Raw genomic sequence first — 22988 nt, 5'->3', positions numbered from 1 at the left:
GATAACTTAAATGACAGACCATGAATTTATGAGCTCACAAGATCAAAGCAGATCCTCTGCACCTTCTAAACAAAGCCTGAATGCACTTCAGGGCGAAGGTGGTCTATAGCATGCAGGATGCGGACTAAAAGAGGCGTCACATCCATTGTCCCAGGTAACATTCAGCTGCTTAACAACACTCTGAAATTGGCACTTTCTATTCCAACATTTTCCCTTAACAAAAGTCTGAAGTGACGTTTGCTTTTCCTTCAATAAAGAAGTTCTGTTAAAACTGATGCTTTTGCAGCACCTACGCTAAACTCTTTAGGATTCAGCAGTCGTCTCTCTGTGTCGTCACACACACACACACACACACACACACACACACCTAAGCCCCGGTTTGCCAGTTGCTCCTCACAGGACGCTGTTTGGTCACAAACGCATGACTTGACAAGATGGATTTCCGTGTGTCTCACACGCTGCAGCAACTCCAGCCCTGCCTGGCACCTTAAAGCACTTCTTACCTTCCTGGTATTTTTACACTTTTCTTTTGTAATCTTAAAAAAGGTTCTAATAAGCGTATGGCACACTAAAATGTAAAAGAAATCCACCAAATGTTAAAACTCAAAAATCAATGTTAAAGTCTCATATATTTCTGATAAAAGTCAGACCAAGCCACGCTTCCTGCCTGTCCTCCGTCACTTCGTTTTTCACTTGCGTTGCTCATGCTGCATTCCAGTGCCAAGTCCGAAGTTTCGGACCTCCAACTAGGCAAAGTGAACTGGAATGCCTGTCAAAGTGGAACCTCATACTAGCGAACTCGGGGTAGGTCGATCTCCCCCAAATTTAATCAGTTCGGACTTCCCATGGCACTTGAACGCAGCATTTCTCTCTCAACGCACGTGTCAGGGGAGAAGGGAGCTTCAAAGGTCAGGCAGGGGGTAGAGGGTGGGACTTTGGAGGGAAGCGCTGAGTGCTCTAACTGAGCAATGGAAGAAAGGTAAGAATTGCTTTAAGCCAAGGACTATCACTGTGGTCCCTTTGCAATAACATGCATCTTGTATCCAGACTGGCTGGATCTGACTGGTGCTCACAGTAATCTGATTTGACTTTTTTATGTCAAGTTTACACTCCAATAACATATAGTTATTGCCCTGTTGTTTGCATTTTGAAATCACCATGATAAGCATGTGAGACGCTTGAAACATGGTGTGGCAGGTCGTGCTGTTGTGTGTTTTGTCTTTTCCTGGGATTATTAAAGTATTTCTGATTCTGATTTGAAGTGATGAAAAGTGATGACACTGTTTGTCTGGGCATCTACCAAAGAAATCACCATGATAAGCATGTGAGACGCTTGAAACATGGTGTGGCAGGTCGTGCTGTTGTGTGTTTTGTCTTTTCCTGGGATTATTAAAGTATTTCTGATTCTGATTTGAAGTGATGAAAAGTGATGACACTGTTTGTCTGGGCATCTACCAAAGTACAACATTTATATTATGATGGACGTATCTTCCTCCCCTCTTCATCACATCAATGCCCTTTTTTGGTAAGAGGAAATGAGGCGGAGTCAAAGTCTGGCAAGATGGTGATTCCTGTAGGCGAGGACGATTGGAGATTTGAGAGAGCAGCCCTTGACGGAGAGGCTACGTCCATTTTTTGTACAGCCTATGACTATAACAAGTGATTACACGTCTTAATGAATCCCTGAACCCCTCCAGACTTCAGAATCTGATTTTAATATTTCCCTTATACATCCTGTGTGAGTTCATATGTTAATGTGTTGGAGTGCCATCTGACTGTAATGCAGCCACTAAGAACACTTACTAACACCAGGTAAAAGTCAAGACTCTGAGGAGCCGCGTGAGCTTTCCCACCAACAGATCCTCCCTTGTTTCACCATCATTAGGCTTTCAGGACTGCTGACACTAAGGAAACTACAGCAGTTTACCTCAGTGCACAAGTGATCAGTGTGTTGAGTGTCAGGTACTGACCTGGAGGAGGCCTCTTTCTGAACATCTCCACTCTGCCGGCAGTCTTCTGCTATGGCCCATGGGATTCCTGCAGATGTTAAAGGAGAGGAAGTGAAAGACTCAGCAGAGAAGTAGTTACTCTTTATTATTTTGCTGTGCAAAAACGTGAAGAGTATGTGCTTTATATTTGCACATACTCCTAACGTTTTTGCAAAGTCTCATACTGTCTGCTGCTCACAGTGTGAAGGCCACAGCTTCTTTTATTTTATTTATTTATTGAACATTTACATATGTATATATAGATTTATACACGCATTTTCTTCTTCACTGTTTTTAGAACAGAATTTCGTTCCTCCTACACTGTTGTAAAAAAGTTGTTTTTTTTACCTTTTCTCATGAAATGATTGTGACAATGTGATTCATTCTTGATAGATAAAGTGTATATCTTCTCAAAACTTTATCGATCAATCTCTTCCAAACAAATCTGAGTGAAAATTAAACCACATATAAATAAAATTAAATGAGGAATGTGTCTGAACACAAAATTATTTTGAGAGTGCATGTACCTGTCTGGTATGGAGTTTGAATGACAATAAAGAATCTTGAATCTGAATGTTATTGTGAAGAATGGCACTGAGGAATGAAGGTTGAAGTGGTTATAGCAGAAAACCTGAAGTGAGAACCATGTAACCAAAAAAGCCTATTCACCTTTAAAAGAAAATGCACGTATTCAAGTGATGCACTCATTCATTGTCATGTCATATTTTTGTTTTGAAAAGTGGAAAAATGCATTTGCCTTGCAGAAGAAAGAATGTGTAAAATCAATCAGGCACTACAGCTGCTGCACAATAGGACAGTACACACACACACACACACGCACACGCACACACGCACCGACACACACACAGACACTCCAGACCATCTCTGGTCTGTTTGAGCCATAATGAGGAAATGACATTCAGCAGAGAGCTGCATCAGTCCGTGTGGCACTCAGTGTCTGGGGACCGCTGGCTCGGGCCAGATCCACCGTCAGTCTCCTCCTACAGTGGATGAGAAAGACGGATCGGTAGCGGTATTTTTCCTCCCAGAACTCTTATCTCCACTTTTCACTTTCCCCACTACACATTTATGCTGACCTGCTAATATTACACACCTACTTGCTTTCACTCACGTTGTTTTATCTCGGCTAAGTAACAGCAGTAAGATGAGACACGGGGTTGCAGAGGCGAGGCGTTATACGTCCCGGCCTCGGGTTTGTAGTGCATACTATAAGGTGCAAACAGTATGGCAAATAGGGGCTCAAGTCATCAAGCCTCCAATCAATACTCCTGAGAAAGAGCGACTCTGCCTCTCTCCATGTGGGTTGGGGCGATCAGCTTTCAGCTACAGTTTCCAGCATCGTCTCTTGTCATGCGCTCTTCTCTGTTATCACATGCTTTCTGCTCAATTTTTGCACTGTAAAGTGCCTCGTTATGATTTGAATGGAATTATAGATGTTTTCTATGTTCTCTCTCCTCTCTCCAGACTTCCAGTTGTCACATCCCCCCCCTCCCTCTCTCTCTCCCTCTCCATCTGTGCCTGCCGGCTTGTATAACCCTATAGACCTGCAGTGCCCTTCTCAAATAAAGCTGGCAACCTGGGGAGTGAGCAACGCCGGGGACACAGTGAATGTCTGAACACCTTCTTAGCCTCGGGGCAGAATCCCTTTCATCTCCCTCACTGGAGTCTGGCTGAGGTTTTGGAGGATTTGGATCAGCAAAAATCTTTGATGAAAACTGTGAACTGCAATACAAAATACCAGTACCTCACATCTTAAACATTACAAAACAAACAACCATGTATTGTATATAATATTCTTGTAGTCAGTTGTTTACAGTGGGTCATTATGTAATGTCCCCGCTCTGAAGGAAAGAGGTATATATCAAAGTTGGATAGGTAGGCCTTATTACAGTCTCAGTGTGATGTACCTGCAGTAGGGGGATGACCATAAGGTATTCTTTCATTTGGTTTTGTTTGATATTATTCTAGCCAGTGTGGTCTCTGTCTTTCCATAATAGAGTTTGTCAATGGCAACCTCGGGTATTTTACTGTTTTTTTCTTACTGTATTAAAAACAAATATTTTTCTATGACATGAAGATGCACGACACCTGCATGACATCATGAACCCAAATATTAGATCGTGACTTTTGTTGCTATCATTAGAAATCCAACCAACAAACTGAAGCAACTCGACTCCAGTAACTCTAACAAAGTGAAACCATTATGCCTGTTCTGAGCTTGTGTTTTTCTTTAAGAGTAATTAAATTACAGGGTTTTAATCTCTTCTACCACATTAGACACAAGTTGTTTGTGGTATCTGCATGGCATCCTGTTAAAATAAAGAGTTTACTGTGGATTAACTGTAAATCGCTGTAGTAACTTTCATAAGGAAGTGAAGAACAAGAAAGGACTAAAATAGATCTAACAAAGTGATGCCACTAGCAACTGACCTGCTCAGAAGGCAGGTTGTATGTTTCTTCAGGAGGATGTGTGGTACACTAATGGGCATATGTCAATTTGTTATTATTATTAAAAACTCACTAAACACAATATCTGTCTTTCAACAATAGTTGTTGTTCCATATGGTGTATCAATGTGGTCTCTGCATCACATCCTTTTAAAATTAACTAGGGTTGTAGATCAGATACTTTCATACGGAAGCAAACTGAAAAAGAAAAAGAATACCTAGAATAACTCTGATGTAAGGTAAAGTAAGTAAAGTAAAGTTACTGGTTGGACATTTCTGAATTAGAAATTGACTTAAACACCATAAATCCTCTATAGGACTCATTAGAGGAAATGCAATGATGTATTGTGGTCAGTAGATACACAGTGACATGACTAACTTTCACTTTGACTTTGGGGAAACTCTTAGTTTCAGGGACTTAAAACCTGCTTAAACTAAGACCTGTATCTACTGTATGAACGGAGCAGCTTTAATGTAAAGCACATTGTCTGGCGCAGTAATAAGATCTGAACGCATCACAATGAAAACTGAGACACGCATCAATATTTTCAGCTGATAAAGTGAGACTGCATATAGCACACGCCGGCTGTGCCATACATGATGGAGGCGGAGATAAAAACCGCGGCTGCAACAGCTCAGGAAACACAAACCTACCTTTTTTCCAAGTTGGCGTTAGAAATAGGCTTCTGGTAGGGACATCATCGCTGCTTCTCTCGCCGAGGTCATGATGAGGTTCCGGGCTTGAACTGGACGTTGGCCCCGTTATGAGATGCGGTCACTGAGGTGGGAGGGTGAAGCAGGGACCCGGGATGCGCTGGAGACACCGAGTCGAGGTGAGGGAGGGTTTGGCTTCGGACAAGAGAGAGGAAGGAGGAGGAGGAGGAGGGGCTCCTTCACCTCCACCTCCTTCACCTTCTCCACCTCCATCTGAACCTGAATGCACATTCACTGAGGATCTGGCGTTTTGGTTTCCATCATTTGAGGTGTTTTTAATTATATCCCCATTGTTTCTAACTTTTCAACAGTTTTATATTTTAATACATGTGCCTGTTTTAATCACTTTATTTTTTTGTAATGCAAATCTTCGCTGCTTTAACAGCCTAAACACACCCTTTGCCATTCATCAATAGCCATGTGTTTTTTTCTCTCTTCTGTGTCACACCGCCCTCTGCTGCTCTGTCAGTATTACTATTCATGCTCCAACATCTGTCCACAGCCCAATGTCGCAACATCTGCATCATGCCCAACATAATGCAATAATAACTGCACCATATGGGACACCGCATCTGTAGATTTAACAATTACATTACTATTATGACAGATCTGTCATAAAATAATATACATACCAAAGGAAATTCGATTGATTTTCACTTTGTACTTTTTAAACATTCACACATGTTGCCCAGAACCCCCCCCCCCCTCAAATTAGGTTAATTATGTTGTAGCATGCAGAGATATGCTGAAACATGGTCGACACAATCATTAACTGCTGGGGTGAGGGGAGGTGGAGAGATGATCTCACGTTGTTTTCATTTTCTTTGTGTCCTGTATTCTCAGTGTAAAGCTGAGAATCTCTGGGTGGAGGTATAAAACGACACTTAAAGCTGAGGTTTAAAAAAAGATGTTTTGAGAAAAACAATCAAACACCGTTGAGGTTGCCGCCTTCTGCTCTCTTGTCCCACTGTTGCTGTAGATTGATATCACATATACTTTGTGACATTGTCAGTGACACAGACCACCAATTGAACTTTGTGAACATGCCTCAAATGCTCAAACACATCATTACTCTGTAATCAACCTATTTCACAATCTTCTCCTGAGTTGTTTTCCAGATGGACTCAAGAGACCAAAGCAAAACGCTGATGAAAGGCCTCACATAGTCATAATGTAGACCTCCAGATGTTGGAGACTTTTCTGAAGTGGCTCTCTGAATCCACCTTCTTCTCCTCAAGTACAGGAGAGTAAACATCCAAACACACTTGTAACAACAAAGGCATGCACCAGGGTGAAGCAATGAAATGGTTTCCCTTAAAATATAACATATAATATAATAAGTGACTGCAGATCTCAGAACGGATACTTATAGGTATACATCATGAAGCAAACACGTTAAGAAGCATCAAGATGAAAATGTGGGATTTTTGTAAATATATTTACATCATTATAAGTTTCAGACTAAAGTTTTATTGAATGAGCCAAACATATGCTCAGTATTGATTATGACATTTCATTCAAAGTAAATACACATACTCAGTAATATAATTAAAGGAAAAATCAATACTATAAACAACACAAACATCAATGTACAACAGCATTATCACACAATCAATAACTCTCAGCTGCCTTCATGTCTATCAGCTGTGTTAAAGAAGCTCACTATAATGTAGATCACACAGTATATAAATAAGAAAGTCCGGTTATTTCTCCAACAGAAGAACATGTGTGTCTGTGTTCTCACAGTGTTCGCCTCTGCTTTCTCAAACATTATTCACAAACAGATTCCTGTCTTTAACTGCCTGTGACTTCATTACAGTAACACTTACAGACGTGCAGCCTTTAACTCTACCCCACTGTCCCACGTTGTGCTGGGCTGCTTGATTTTGCCACTGATGGTGGAGAGAGTGGAGAGGCTCTCAGAAGGGTCTGGGTCAGGCAGGTCAGGCAGGTGCCAGTGGATGAAGATCAAATACATGAAAGTCCCTATAATACCTCCAATAAGTGGGGCAACCAGGGGCACCCAGAACCAGTAGTTGTAACACCTGAAGGGCGGACAGAAAGGGCTTCAGATGAGAGTTTGTTTATTTATATTTATCTATAAATAAACATATATATATATTGAAATTGAATGTGTAATGTGTAAGGAATTGAACCCACAGAGAGACTCAGCTCTACTGGTATTTTGTGCCTCTTTTAGTTCAATGGTTTTTTTTGGCCCAGGTAATGGTTCAGTGTCACCAGTCACCACCAATAGTTACAGAAGCAACTATTTTCAGCAAACAAGCTTTCTGACCAGCACCCAACATAGTTACAGAACAAATTACTGACCTGCTGTTTTCACCATCAGCTATTTCTTTTTTTTTGTTTTGTTTTGTTTTTTTGTTTTTTGCAGTTGGCTTAGACACCAGTGAGTATTGGAATTGCACAGGTGGCCAGAACACAGAGGGTATGTCTGTCTGCTGTGTGTGAAAGTGTGCAATTATTTCCTTACACTTCACTCCTACCAGATTTGTTATGTTATCTATTGCATGTTTTAGATTTCAGAATCAGAATCAGAATACTTTATTGATCCCCGGGGGGAAATTCTTTCGTTCCAATGCTCCGTGCACAGTAGAAACAAGCCATAAAGATGAATAAAGTAGAAATAAAATAAAGTAAAGACTCAAATAAAATACAATTAAAATAAATCTAAGTAGCTAATAAATAGCCAATAAAATACAGTACAAATAAATAATAAACAATCAAGTAAACAATCTGAAGTGGGTGTGAAAATACAATCTGAGATATATACACTGTACACTGTTATTCTGCCACCTAGTGGGCTAGAATCAATGAATGCAACTTTAAATAGATTAGATCAAGCACAACGAGCATATAACAGCTGTGGAGGCACAGAAAAACCATAGTATCGTAAGATCACCTAGCAACAGGTTGCATTGTAGAAACAAACACCAGTTCTTTATCAGATGTTCTGAAACACTTCAAGTTGCTTTGATCCTGCAGAAACACAGCTGATAACCTGTGACAAGTGTGATTTCCTGATAAACACAATGTGAAAGACCTGTAAGTGTGGCATACAGTGTCCATCTTCACATGTCATTATAGCATATTGAACGATTATGTAGCTTTATCAGTAAGGCTATAAAATGATTGATAAGAAACATGCATTTTTTTTATCAGTTTGAAAGTTGTATATTTAGTGCTGTGCATGTGTGCTGTATGTATAAGATAAGATACTTACGTGAAGACCTCAGTGCCCCAGCCTGCAGTCAGTGTGAAGAGGCGGGGCCCCAGGTCCCGAGCAGGATTTATCGCAGCGCCACAGTTGGCTGACATTGACATGGAGATGCCCAGGACGATCACTGCCACTATAGCAGGAATCAACTCTGATGGAGCGGGGGTGTTCCTCTTTTCATCCAAACACAGTATGCACAACATCAGCATGCCAGTGCCCACTACCTAATGAAGTGTGTAAAAGAAATGCAGAATCAAATCAAGGAACAGTTGTTAAAGACCTATTATGTATGGATATCTCGTATTTGGGGTTACTATCAGATGATGTTTACATGCTTTAATGTTAAAAAAAAAAAGCTTTTTTTTTCTTATACTGTCTGTCTGAATATATCTCTATTTACTCTCTTTCTGAAACGCTCCGTTTTAGCTCCTGTCTCTTTAAGACCCCTCCTGAAAAAGCCCAGTATGCACTGATTGGTCACCAGTTTTGGGTCTTCGGTATCTGCACTCTAAGCATCATTGCACCGTCACTGCAGCCGAGGAATGACTGCAAAAGCCCTGTAGTGACACTTTCGACCTATATATAGTAAAGTTGTGACATCACAACATACAGAAGTCCTGACAGCTCATTTAAAACAGTTTCTGAATAAAGGCTGTGTGCATCTCTCTGTGGAGATACTTTCACAGTATTTATATAGCGATTCAACCTGCTTTATCTTCAAAAAAAAATGACAGAATTTCTTGCCGTGGGACAGTAATGATTGAGGAAGGAATCCTCTCACTGACCTGGTCAAGGAAACTTCTGCCCAAAGTGATGTACTCGGAGGGATATGTTGCAAATATAGACGCTGTCTCATTTGGGCCATAGACAGTCAACACTCCTCCACTAAACTCCATTATAGCATCTGAGACATAAACAGAGGGAATGTAAACAAGACAGATTTTAAAATGTGTGCAAAGCTTTTGCATTTTGTTATATTTCTCCATTGATATTCAGGTCTTTTCTTTAATATATCACCCATCTGTATGTCAATGATAAAGTGTTTAAAATGCCAGAAAGACAAACCATAGTAGACCAGGTAGACAAGCGCTGATGCCAGATAAGCGCCCAGCAGCTGAGAGAGGCAGTAGGGCACCAGCCTTCCCCAGGGCACTTTGCCCAACACGCAGAAACTCATAGTCACCGCTGGGTTCAGATGAGCACCTACAGAGAAAAGCAGGAGATGGCGGGGGGCGGAAGACAGGAAGGAAACGGACAAAAGTGAATTACAGCAAGATAATACAAGAAGATAATTAGATCTCACGTTATTTGTAGCCATATAGTGTGTGAGACGGTGGATATCTGTCAGAATGAAGACCTTGAAGAGCTAGGTGAGGGATGTTAGGGTTCAAATCAGTAAATTACTGCAGTAATGGAAAAGTCCTAACTGAGGCAATAAACTGAATACTGCTGTTTTTTTGTTGTTGTTTTTTTACTGTATATTCTTCTTTCAAGGATTACATTGAGTTAAAAGATCATATCATTGGAAGTTTCCATTTGATTTACCTGTGATGCCCTTGGTGAGATACATAGCAGACATCACGCCTACAGAGAAGGCCATGTTGACTGACAGGAACTGGCCTTTAGTCTCTCTGCTTGTCTTGACCTGCGCTGCAGCAGAGCAGCCAAAGAGCTTCATGGCAGATACAAAGAGGACAGTGAGAGTGAGAGAAAATCCAAGAAGGGATGAAGAGTCAGGAGAAATATTTACAACTTCTGAGGAGCAAGAAACAATTCCTCCGTGTGCAGGCAGAAATACGTGCACATTATTTAAAGCCTTATTGCTTTCTCTCTCTCTCTCTCTCTCTCTCTCTCTCTCTCTCTGAGATCATTTAATTATTTATGTCAACACACACATTTAGTCTTTTACATATTCATCTCACAAAAACCGCACCTCCTGCAGTAGGGCTATTCCTGATAAAACTTTATGGCTGTTATGGATGAATTACTAATTAACATGGTTGAATTGTGTATTTATTACAGGTCGAGGTTGCAGTAAAGCAAGTTATGGTAACTTCACAATTCATGTACTTTCCATAATATATCTATATAAAGGGGATATCTACCATTTTACTTTTTATAAATGCTGTGAAGACACAATTGTGTGTTCATGCAAAACCAAATAAACAAAGCAAAAAAAAAGAAAGAAAACCATGTAAAGGCCAAGGCCATTCAAAGCAACAGCAGGAGACAAAAGTGTCAGTGAAAAGATGACACGTGGAAGGCCTGGATGAATAATAATAATGTAAAATCCACATGGATCATGACAATTAATTAATTTTATGGATAATCTTAATATACTGTATGTACCTCATTCTGCATATTTTGCGTATTAGTTCATTAATGTCTTGTATACATCTGATTTTCTGTTTTAGAGGAAACAAAATACTGTAAATTGACAAATCGAAATGGGAAGTAGATAATAAAAAAATAGGCTCTCCCTTCTACTGTGTACATACATACATACATACATACATACTACTACTCCTACTACTACTACTACTACTACTACTACTACTTCCACTACTACTACTACTACTACTAATAATAATAATAATAGTAGTAGAAAGATTGTCCAAATCCTAATACCATGAATATCTTGATTCTAGGAAGCTGCCTGCACATGACTTCAGTCTAAAACTAGTGCATGGTTCCAGGATCATGTAAAATAAATATTCAAATACATTTTTTTTAAAAGAGCCCAAAACATATCTTAACATATTTTCAATATTTGCATTTTGTTTGATTTAGGAAAAAAAGATATGTACCACAGTGAAACTTTGCTGCAGTTTTACCAATACAATGAGAGTTTTCCTATGATGCTGTGATATTTCCATTGGTCAGTAAAATTAATTAAAATCTGAGGAATATACAGCTACATGTGACTTACATGTCCAATGTACTCAAAACTAAAACAGCAATGATAAAATAAATAAATACATTTTTTAAATCACATTGCAAATGAAAGGAAGGCTAAATGACTATGGAAGAAATTTGTTTCAAATTAAGTCTAGATCTAGAAAACTGTAAATCCATCTCTCTGTCTCCCTTTAAGGAATTTAAAGAAAATCCAAATGATCTAAAACAATGTAGAAGTTCTTAGTACATACATTTAGACAATTCATTTTTTCTAAAAAAAAAAAGGTGTTGTCATTTACCAGCAAGACGAAAGTTCCCAAGAACTCAGCCATGCACTCTCGCACCAGGGCATTCCTCACTCTCACGACGCGTTGGTTCAACATTGCAGTAGTAAAATCCCTCTTCTCATCTCAGGCAGATCTCCGTCTATACTGTCGGTCCAGTAGCTGATGTGGTGGTGTTGGTGGAGGAACTTCAAGCTGATTATCTGAAGACCTGCGCCCACGTCACTCTGCACAGCTGGTTAACACTATTACTCATTTATTGGGTAGTGACACCTTAGTATTGGCTGGTGCAGAGAGCGTAATGTGTCTCAGCTGTTAGAGGTTGCATATATGAACAGAGGCCATAAATAGTCAGATTATGTGTTGACAGCACTGACAGAGAGCAATAAGCCTCAGATATATAAGACACCAGTGCTTATTCATCCCTATGTTTCCTCTTCAAGTCCTCAATCTGTATCCATGTACGAGACAGCCACAGGTAATACTAACATATGAATAAATAAAAACACACCACATGTATTAGCACTCAGCTATTGAAAATTGATCTCTGTGGAATTCAAGTCACAAGAACAAAAACATAAATAAAATGTCTCATCATCAGAGAGCAAGATCTCACCATAAACCCTCTTTACTGAACTCTGGACTCCCAAATTGTTACTGTGTAGCAGTAAAGAAAAATGTTATTACTGATAATTTCCGAAGCGGCACATGACTGTAGAATGGAAAAAATGTGTTGACATAAGATAAGATATCTAACGACTGACACAGGTCAGTCCCACATCCTTACTGGTGAGCATAATCTGATTGCTGTCCTTTTTACTGCTATATCATCTGAAAATAGACTGGATATATTTTATGAAGTTATGACTATCTCTCCACAACATAAACCTTCACATGATGATGGTGTGTGGAGGTATCTACAGCTAGTGCATCTTTTCTTATCACATCGACTTTTGAGTAGTATCACTGTTTGGTAATGTGTAAAAGGAGATACCTTTACCCTGCTTCAGATTTTTGTCTTTACTGCCAACTGACAGCAAGATAATATCACATCACACTATCGCCCTTTGCGGGACACACAAGAATAAAAGGCATCACTTTAAGTTAGGATTTATTAAAAAGCAATATAAACTCTAAATGCAGTTGGCTTCTATCCACGTTATATTACAACATGTGTTTGCATTTACAGGTGCCACATTACCAGCATTTAGCTCAGAAAAGGTAGGTTGACTTGATAAATGTATGAGCCATCAGTGCACTTTAATTATGGCAGGTACAGAAATATCCCGGGCCCTTGAGGTAGTAATCCTATAGAGAAAGTGAGAAAAACACACACTTTTGACCTGGTCTCCAAGATTATATTTACTTTAGGGATTTGTTATAATGACTCCAAATTGTTCAGTTGTTTAATGGCATTAAGCCCAGATAGCTCCCTTCATCCAAGTTCTTAGCCACAAGCAGGTAATGCTGTCTCTGATGGATGGCTTTTAGTTCGGTCACTGAACTTTGCTGTGTGCAAAGCACCTCAATAATCCTCATGTTTCCCGATGTTTAAGAGGGCGACGGAGCACCACGTCCACGGGCCCAGTGGCCAGTCTTCTGATCAAAGTCCAGGCCTCCAGACGTCGCATTCCCACCACGCTAATACCTTCGATCTCTTCAAGCTCATCACCGGGAAACACCTTATCGACGGGACCACCTGAAGGGGAAGGGTTGGATTTAAAGAGGATGTCAGAGGTCGACCCAAAGCAATCATAATGAAAAGGTAATGCAGCATCTAAATATAGAATCTGAATTCTGATAGAGTTTATTAAACCTGTAAAACCTATTTTTTACCTATTAAATTTTAATTTACAATTGATTTCTTTCTGTATAGTATTTAGCAGTCAAGTAACCTCAATAATTCAATAAATCAAACCATTTATAGGTTTAACGCAAGCCCCCACGACTTCCTGGTTGATCCAATATGAAAGTGCCAAAACTGCGGTTTCCCGAGTGGCCACTAGGAGTAGTTTGCACAATAGAGCAGTTTTTATTAACCCTCATGTTAAACAGGCCAATTTCACAGCATAATTAAACCTATTTAAGGCCTGCTACAAAAAAAAACATTCTAGTCTGTATGTTTAGGTCATATCTCCATGACAACACAGAGGGGGGTGAATTATTTTGTACCAGGCTAGTTTTTATCTTATTGGAGATTAAAGTTTATAAATAATTAGGGGCACGGCATTTCAGAGCTATGCTAATTAAGTAGCCGCACTTGCACAATGACTTGCAATACAGTGTACTGTCCATGGCACATATACTAGATGCTAATCTGGAGAAGCAGGAGGATTCTGGCCGTGAGTGTCATGTTTTACAGTCTATGGGCATGGTACTGTGTTGAATATCAGTTTAACTCATACATCATAAGTCCTAGCTGCCTGCACGTGACTCGCAAAGCTGGTGTAATCTTCGCTTGAGACACGGGAAATTAAAAAATGACTCTATGGACATCTGAAATACTGGGCCTCAGTACTCACCCTGGAAGATCTTCTGTACGGTGAGAGGTCTGTTCCCCAGATTGGAGTCTGCACCTCCCTCCAGGCTGAAGCCCAGATCTCTGCTATTCTTCTCCAGACGCACACACAATTGCTGACCTGAGAGAGCAGCATGAGCATAAATGACAAAGATACAGTATCTCACTTTAAAGTTGTACTCCATAAGAATTGAGATATGCTGTTTCTAGCGGCCTCTTAAATGTAAATGCAGATGAGCCTGTTATTTCAGAGCCCTCCATCTTGTCACGTTCATGTTCACTATGTGTGTTGACTACTTTTTTTTTTTTTGCTTGTTTGTGAACTTTATTTAAACACATTCTCCTCTCTACTTTCAGTCCTTCCCCTATATGTTGCCATCCTTACACACACGTCCTATGCTGTGTCCCAAATCACATACTTCCACCCTCAAACTGGCTTTTTTGAGGCTGGAAGTGCGTTCACACCGGAAGTCGGTAAAATGCTTTGTACTGCATTCATTCAGTCGCATACTCAAAAACGGCCAAACCGTTGATTGCGGCGATTTAGGCCATTGAGTGTCCATCGATCCACACTCAACGGCCATAATCGCCGCAATTTTGTCTACGTAGCAGAAGATGTGGCACTTAATTCAAACTGGAAAAAATGCAGAACAACTAAATTCACTTTATAAATGTAAAAAGAGGATCACAAGGATTTTTGGCTGCTTTGCTGAGTCAGAAGAGTTGTTGGAAAAGCTTTTGGAAAAATAAACAGAGTTGATCAAATATGATTGTCATTTCCGGTATGTGCTCGGCAGCAGTGTGTGATTTGAGACAGTGCTTGCTGGAGAAATTGAGTGTACTGATCATGTCAGTACACTCACTGCAGTGCGCGATTTGGGACACAGCATTATTACACTTCTGCCCTTACTACAAGCTAGTTGAGGTTCCTGATTTTTGATTACAAGTGAATGCAGCATAACCGTTGATCTGGGCCAACAGACCAACCACTGTCGGCAGCCTCACTAACATGGCGGCCTATTTACATTGGCACAGACACACATACTGGAATACTCAAGTAGAAGTGCTTTCATTAGTGGGTCATATGATCATTCACCATTGTTTTATCTCACTCTTTGAAAGATAGTAACTTAAAAGGCAATTAAATAGATGGAATTATTGCAGAGTACAACTTTAAACTGCAGCATTTGAGACTTGTGTCTTTTCAGAAATGGTAAATAATTACTTCTCACCTGTCTCAGTGAACTGAGTCTGTGTTGTTCCCTGATTGGTTGTCTGCGCTCCAACTTTAGAGACAATGTTAATCTCCCCCCTCCTCAGGACCACCACCCCCATCTCACGAGTCTTCGCTCTTCTCAGTACCCTCAGGGCCTCCCAGTGGGCATAGCCGGATAGTGCTGTGCCGTTGATTGACAGGACCTGGTCCCCTTCCCTTATGGAGCCTTCCTGGGCTGCAACCCCTGAGTGAAACACCTTGTGGACCTGAGAAGAAGACATCAATGGACAAATGAAGGGAATGGCGTTTCTTAGTTTTTCAGGAAAGTAGGAAGGGGCATTTCCTCACAGTTACTGGCTTGTTCTGGTCCACACCGCCCGCCACACTGAAGCCCAGCCCCACTCCCATATCCTTATGGAGAACTACCACCTGCACATCATCATAGTCCTGCAAAAAGGGAAGGCAGAGAGAATGAGAAATAGTTGGTTACACTCTTTTTTGCATGCCTGATTTTATGGTATGTAGTTACAAAAAGTCAAATAATTCATGGTGATGATCAAAATGTTGGCTCAAAACCACAGAAAGTTACTGATGCTGCTGTTTGTACCTGTAGGGTGCTGTCCCCAATGCTCCTGACATCCTCCAGCAGCCTGTCAAGCTCCTCACTTGGCATTACAGAAACATAGGACAAGGCTGACATGTCTGAGCTCAGCGAGGCAGTCCGATGGCTCGTAGATTGCCACTCATTGCTGTCAGTCTCTGACTCATATTCAACTCCAGCAAAATTACACAGGTCTGAAAGACTACAGGGAGGTAAGACAAGAGATCTTGGGGTAAAGAACTGACCAGCTGTTGGAAGGAACAGAGCAGAAACGTGTTAACATAAACCCTACCCACCTGACACAGAAGCTCTTGTGATCTGACTGGCTCATATCACTGGTGATGGTCACCGAGGACTCTCCGGAGTCTGAATCATAGTTTGAATCGTCATCTCTCTGTGTACTATCATCATCATCATCCTCGTAATCATTGTCATCCCAGACTTTAATCTCTGTGTCCAAGCCAGCTACCCAAGCGTCCAGGTCAAACGCCTGTTTCTTCCCATTTGGACGGGCTGTTGTGACATCTGGAAAGGTGACATCGTGGAGGTTGCTGCGGGATGAAGTAGCGAGGGGATGGGGGAGAGGAGGGGAATCAGGTTTGGGTGATTCGGCTCCTTGTGTGAGGATAGAAGTACCGTTATTTTCACTGTCTGCAATGGGAATGGCGTATTCCGTTTGTGAGGTAGGCGAATGAAAGGGTGAGTTGTATGGAGAGTTTGTTGGAGTCTTGTCTTCATCACTAGCAGGTGAAGTAACCATCAGGGGTGTTGTTTTCTGCACACCAGCGGAAGTGTCACAGGTGTCTGACAGTAGCGAGGAGGGTGGCATTCTCTCGCTTGCTTCCTCTGGGCTTGAGATTTTGCGGAAATCTGTCTCATCTATGTAAAAGTTTCTATGTTGTCTTTGAGCTCCTCCATTAAGTGGGATTTCTAGTGTGGTCTTGAGTCTGGAATATTTACCAAAATCTTCAACATAATTGTTACTGCTATCTGTTTCTTTTCTTTCATTCTCAACTAAGTCATTCTCTTCTCTCTCTTTTCTCCCTGATCTGAGTCCAACCTCATCCACCGATAAAGACCTATTTGACCCGAGCCTCTTTCTTGCTCTTGTCACTTTCTCCTCAGTCTCATCATCTGCCTCCTCTCCTTCTTTCAGTCCCTCCCACTTGAATCTCACTCCACCTATTGCTTTCGCTGACCCGCTCTTTTTCAACCCGTCGTGAGCCCTGCTGAGTTGCGTTGGCACAGAAAAGGCCCGTCTCGGTGCTGTTGTTGAACCCTGGGCCCTCTGCGAGAGAGCCTCAAATTGACTGATCTTATTTCTCACACTGGCTGCAGAGACGGCCGACAACCTCTCCGGAAAGTTCTTCCTTTCTGCTGTTTTCGTCGGCATTTTCTGCGGGTTTGACTCAAACACATCTTCATCAGCGCTGCAGCTCTTCAACTTTGTTCTTTCCTTTGCTCCATCATTTGTCTCTTTTCCATGCTCTTCAAGCCACCCAGTTCTTCCTCTCAATGTCCCATTTATGTCCTGATCCTTACTCTCACTTGCTCTCTCTCTCAAACTAGACGAATCTCTCAAAGAAGCCGACCTCTCTAAAATGGTGTTTGACTCTGGAGGTGCCGTAATTCCGGCTGCAGCTCTTGTTGCTCTTATCTGAGCTGCTATAGAGTACCTGCTCCTTGCTCTATCCAGAGACCGTGTGCCTGTTTCCTCTAACCCCCTTCTCCAGTTAACTCCCCCTTCTTCAGAATACCTGCCCTGGATCTGTCCTTGCCACTGTACACCTGACAATCTCTCTCTGGTCTTGCATGTCCCTGGAGAAGATGAAGTCTCAGAACCTAAAATGTCTTTTTGTGTCCATGTGTACGATTTCCTAATTTGCGCCGGAAATAGGCTGCTTCTCTCTCCCGATGAGAAGCGCCTGGGGAAGGTTCCCCCTGATGCCCCATCATATGACCTTTGCTGTGGCGAAACAAGGATGTCTGTGGTTGTTTTTTTGTGATGCGACGGCACAGCGGTAGAGAAGTCCCTAATTTTGCTGTAATCCTCTGTCTTACCAAAAGCAGCTGACCCGTAGAGTTTTTCTATCCGCTCTGTTATACTCTGACCCCCTTTGTGTCCAAATGAAGATGTCCCTCTGACACCAGATCCAGGTCCAGACAGGGACCTCAACCTAATGGGGAGAGAATGACCCCTACTGGCCCTATCAAAAGTCTGACTCATGTGACTCAATGAGCTCATCTCTTGAACATTACTTGCGCATGCAGAGTCATAGACCTGTATTGATGATATCACTCTGCCCCTCACACCTTCAATGTCAGTCCTTCTTTCATCAAAGCCCCGTTTGGTTGACAACATGTCAGTCATTTTGTCCTGATCAGGGCTTGCTGTTCTCCAATCTAAACTCTTACTTCTACTTGGCGGGTCGTATCTTCGCCAGTCTGTCCTGCCCCGGCTTTGAGATGCATGGCTACAGCTATTGCTTCCTTCAGCATCAAACTCTGTGCCACTCAGGTTCTGCTGCGAAGATATTTCATGGCCTGATGGTGCCTTCTCCTCACACTGACCTTTGACGCCGCTGCTATCCTCCTCCTTGTTTGTACCATTTGTGCCAGTGTGTGTCCCATATCTCTTTCTCTCGCAGGCTTCCTCAGAACTCTCCCTCTCCCCTGGAAAACCTCGATATTTCCTAACACCTGGCCTGCGAGTGAGACTGTAAGAGGGAGAGTTTGCTGAGCGGACAGTGAAGTGTGCTCCTGCCCTCTGCTTGTCATACTCACTCGCTGGAGTAGAGAGCACGGACATGTCCATTGTCTTAGAATAAACAAAGTTAATGACCTGCTGTCAAGTGCCAAATCCCAAAAAGAGAGGAGGAGAGTGAACTTGATATTTAAGAGATTCCAAGCAACTGTCTTTTCGACTGGAATCTGGAAGCTGTTTTTTTTCTCTGAACACAGCAGCTATGAGTGTGTAAAAAGCAGTGAAAATTACAACCCTCTCATTAGTTTCTTGCACAGAAACAAATCCTTCATCAAAAATGATGTTTGAGCAATGCTCCTGATGATTCTCTGGGTTGTGGTCTCGAAGAGAGGACTCATCTGGGCTCTTCTCCTCAGTCTCTTGTGGTCCTGTCTCCTGGAGACTTTGGTTGCCCCAGCATGACTTCAGCTAACAGCTCTCGTTGCCTGCCAAGCATAAAAATGTACAAATGTCCATCCTTAGAATGGATTGGGCGGGAATGTTGTGATATGTGGATTGTGGTTGCGCTTGCTCCTTGAAATGGTCAAACAGAATCGCAGAGCAGTTAACAGACAGTGAATACAGTACATTACAGAGAAGAATAAAGTGGACAGTGAATTGGGAAGATATGACAATGATAAGAAAACATAGAAATGATAGAAAAGATAGAACCAAAACCATTACAGTATTGTCAGTTGTGTTACTTTGCAACACGCGCTTCTGAGGTTCCCCTCATTCTGACTCAATAAGCCCATTTACAGGACAGTCGGACTCAGATAATGCACTCTGTTGTACACACACACACATCATAACGGCTGTTTACACAAGCAACAAACTCATGACTACCTGTCAGCGTCAGCAAAACCTGAACCAAAAACAGGAAAAACTCACCTGACTGCAATCCACCCAAAAAAAAACAATGTATTAAAGTGCTACAGTCATTGTCTGTGCAGCACGTATCGGACTTGTAGTGCCAAAAGGAGACTGGCTGAAACTTTGTGACAGTGAATTCAGGTCAAAAGATCAGATAAAATGGACAAAGGTGAGGACAAAGTCACTCTGATTTACATACAACCTTCTGAGAGATGGTTAGCATTAATGATGGACAATCGCTCATCAGGGGTATCTGAGTTCACAGCCATACAGTCACTAAGCAGCAAGCCAATGAAAACATCTTTGATCTTTAATCAAGTCAGAATTAGGATCCAATCTTCTCTTTTAATGGTTCCTACACTTATTCCAAAGTCAAATTCAAACACTTTTTAAGCCTTTCAAGGTGCATTTTCATGCTTTTCCAGCACCTTACAGCCGTGGTAAACTACATATTTGTATACAGTACAATACTCAGTAATCGGTGTACTGATTATTGCACTTGTTCATCACATTACAATAGATGTTATTGTCCTATAAACAACCAACATGATGTTTTGAGACAGATATCTACAGAAGGACGACAAATTAAATTAAAACTAACTTGAAATATAATCACCAACTACTTTGATCATCTGTTAATCATCAGAAGTCATTTTTTCATGCATAAATGTCAGAAAATGTTGTTTGGAAGCTTGCAGATATGATTTTCCATATCAAAGTGGTGTGGCGACGCTCTCCCTCAGCAGTAATACCGGTGTAGATTTTCTTTTCTCTGTGTTATATCATATATGCCATCCCATATGACATAAAAGTTCAAGCAGTTTCAAGCATTTTATTGTAAATCCAAGCACTATTCAAACCTTGAACACACCACACTAAAATTCAGGTGATTTCAAGGACTTCCAGAACGCTTACGAAAGCTGTCTACTGACATTAAACACAGTTAGTGTAAGCTGTCGGTTTACTTAATCAGATAAGCACTGTCTGTTAAATTATATGAAGCTGTCTGGGTTACAGCGTGTAACTTTGGGCGACAGAACGTCCAAGTGCAGGTGAGTCTGAGTGTCGGTTTACAGAAACACCTGTTCTGCTAGGTCACAAACCTCCCATCTGGGTAACCGGGGCAACACTGCACAGTTTACTTTAAGCTCCGATTGAACAAGCAAGCAAGACCTAAATGCACCATGACTTCAGGCAAAAAAACATACATTCACATTAACATACACACACTCACTCACATAGTTACAAATGACATAATTGATCACACATTCACAAACACATGTGCCTTACCTTCTCTAGGAGAGACTTCTTAACTAAACCACTGTGTTGACACGGCTTCATAATGAAGGCAGCGCTCTGCAATGACATCAGCTCCCAGCTCCTCTCTCTCTGTCTTCTCTTACCATCAGCTTTGCATGATGGAGTGTGTACAGTGACGCAAACCTGCCACACTGGTTTATCCTCTCGCCCTCTCTCTCTCTCTCTCTCTCTCTCTCTGTCTCTCTCTCTCTCTTAGACACACACTCTCTCTCTCTCTTTGTATCTGTCTCTCTTTTTCTCTCCTCCCCCTCCCATTGTTGTTTTCTCCCTCTTTTCCTCTTCTCACAGGGTAGCATTCCTGACTACAGTTCAATGTGTCACCCACTAAACGGCTCAACAGGGAGTGCGCACACACACAAACACACACACACACACACACACACACACACACACACACACACGCTTACATACACCTCCTACTGACACTTCAAACTCCAAAACCTCAAAGTAACTCTCATATCAGCCTTTCAAAGCTCAAGGGAGAGGAGATGCAGTTCAGATAATCGTGTGAAACAGAACAGAAATGACATTTCCCAACACAGGCTTATAATATCACCCCACCTCAAGGCAAACCTAAGTTTAAGCAGGTATCAAAATACATAATAACAGAGCACCTTTAATTGAGACCAGAGACCACAAAGAGCTCACGTGGACCCAGAAATACCAGCAGGGATTAATATTGTTAAAAGTACACCTCTCATATGACATATGTTCGGAAAAAAAAGAACTCCATTGCAGACACACTTGTTGAGAATCAGTGGGACTGTAAAGTTTCTGAGATTACTGAGGTTTTATCCACACAGAAGAAGAAAGAAGAGTGCGGAGGTGAACAAACAGCCTTCGAGTCACAGATGCGCAAGGAGCAACCTAAATATATAAAATTAAACATCAGTACTTACAGTTTTGGTTGTCAAGCGCACGTTCTTAATGCTGCGTCTTTTTTTTTGTATGCACCTGCTACTGTCTTCCGTTGAGACAGAGGAAGCTGTGGTTACTTCATCAGCATGCTGCAACGCTAAATAAGGGACATCTTAACTCTATGCCTGTCAAAAGTGAAAACAAAGAGTCAGAGAGGCATTGATCCTAGGCCAAGACTTAGGACCTAAATGATCCAATCAGTGATTATCCATACAGACATAGAGAGCTGGTATAGGTCGCATGGTCTTCTCAGGACAGAGATAGGTCTGTGAGCAGAGGGAAATAGCTCCAGTGCGACTCCACAGACACCCACCCTTGTTCCAGACAGAAGAATGGTGCTCAGTGTCTCTGCAGGATGGATGCAAATCACACAGACACACTGCTTCTGTAAATTCATTCTTCAGGGTGTAGGACTCAGAGGGTCATGTGAGAAAAGGGCAGTTTATGGTATTTAATCAGGAGGTCGCAGTAGATATAAATAGTGTACAGGAAATTCATACATACGTACATGTACTCAAGTTCTGTACTTAAGTACAACTTTGAGGTACTTGTACTTTACTTGAGTAATTCCATTTTAATCTACTTAATACTTCTATTCCACTACATTTCAGAGGAAATATTGTACATTTTACTTCAATAACTTTAATAATAATAATAATAGTAATACATTTTATTTATGGGCACCGTTCATGACACTCAAGGTTACTTTAGTTAATAGTTACTTTACAGATTAAGATTATTAACACAAAATATTATGCACAAATTAAAAAACATATATTGTCATAGATTAAGCTGCACAGCAGTATATAAAGTAAATACAATTTCCCCACCTTTATGAGCTGCAACATTAAAGTGATATTTACATGAATATATTGATGATTATGATATAATATTCTGAAATGGACCATTCTTCATAATTAGTGCTTTTACTTTTTGCTCTTTAAGTAAATTGTGATGCTGATACTTTGGTAATTTTACTTAAGTAACATTTTGAATGCAGGACTTTTACTTGTGACAGAGTGTTTCTACGGTTCTACTACTTTTACATATATACCACTTTTACTTTTGCTGTAAACTTTGGCACATTTCTATATGCAACATTTGCACTCTGTATCAATCTACCTCATTGCCCATTTGCACCTTGTTTAACATGTACATATTTGTTGTTTTTGTTTTTTATTTTATTCTGTTCATAACTTATTTATTCAA

General features: G+C 41.1%; 2 protein-coding genes across 2 annotated transcripts; both read right to left on the bottom strand.

The window, feature by feature from the left end:
- Window positions 1-6995: 6995 nt before the first annotated feature.
- On the bottom strand, window positions 6996-11689 carry aqp10a (aquaporin 10a; the record flags this gene model as incomplete). The annotated part of the gene is made up of 6 exons (XM_083917819.1): window positions 6996-7215; window positions 8415-8628; window positions 9190-9312; window positions 9474-9611; window positions 9954-10080; window positions 11606-11689. 6 exons carry the CDS (start codon window positions 11687-11689, stop codon window positions 6996-6998), a joined length of 906 nt encoding a protein of 301 aa, XP_083773945.1.
- Window positions 11690-12701: 1012 nt separating this feature from the next.
- LOC310950709 (uncharacterized protein) lies at window positions 12702-21115 on the bottom strand. Its single transcript, XM_083918658.1, has 7 exons — window positions 20832-21115; window positions 16222-19114; window positions 15932-16127; window positions 15673-15771; window positions 15341-15590; window positions 14113-14229; window positions 12702-13289 (listed from the first exon to the last, which is right to left on the bottom strand). Exons 2-7 carry the CDS (start codon window positions 18738-18740, stop codon window positions 13126-13128), a joined length of 3345 nt encoding a protein of 1114 aa, XP_083774784.1. The 5' UTR covers window positions 18741-19114; window positions 20832-21115; the 3' UTR covers window positions 12702-13125.
- Window positions 21116-22988: the final 1873 nt, after the last annotated feature.

Source organism: Echiichthys vipera (assembly GCF_963691815.1).
Source record: "Echiichthys vipera genome assembly, chromosome: 8".
NCBI lineage: Eukaryota > Metazoa > Chordata > Actinopteri > Perciformes > Trachinidae > Echiichthys > Echiichthys vipera.
The sequence above is the reverse complement of the archived record's forward strand: the minus strand, read 5'-3'. Positions and strand labels throughout refer to the sequence as shown.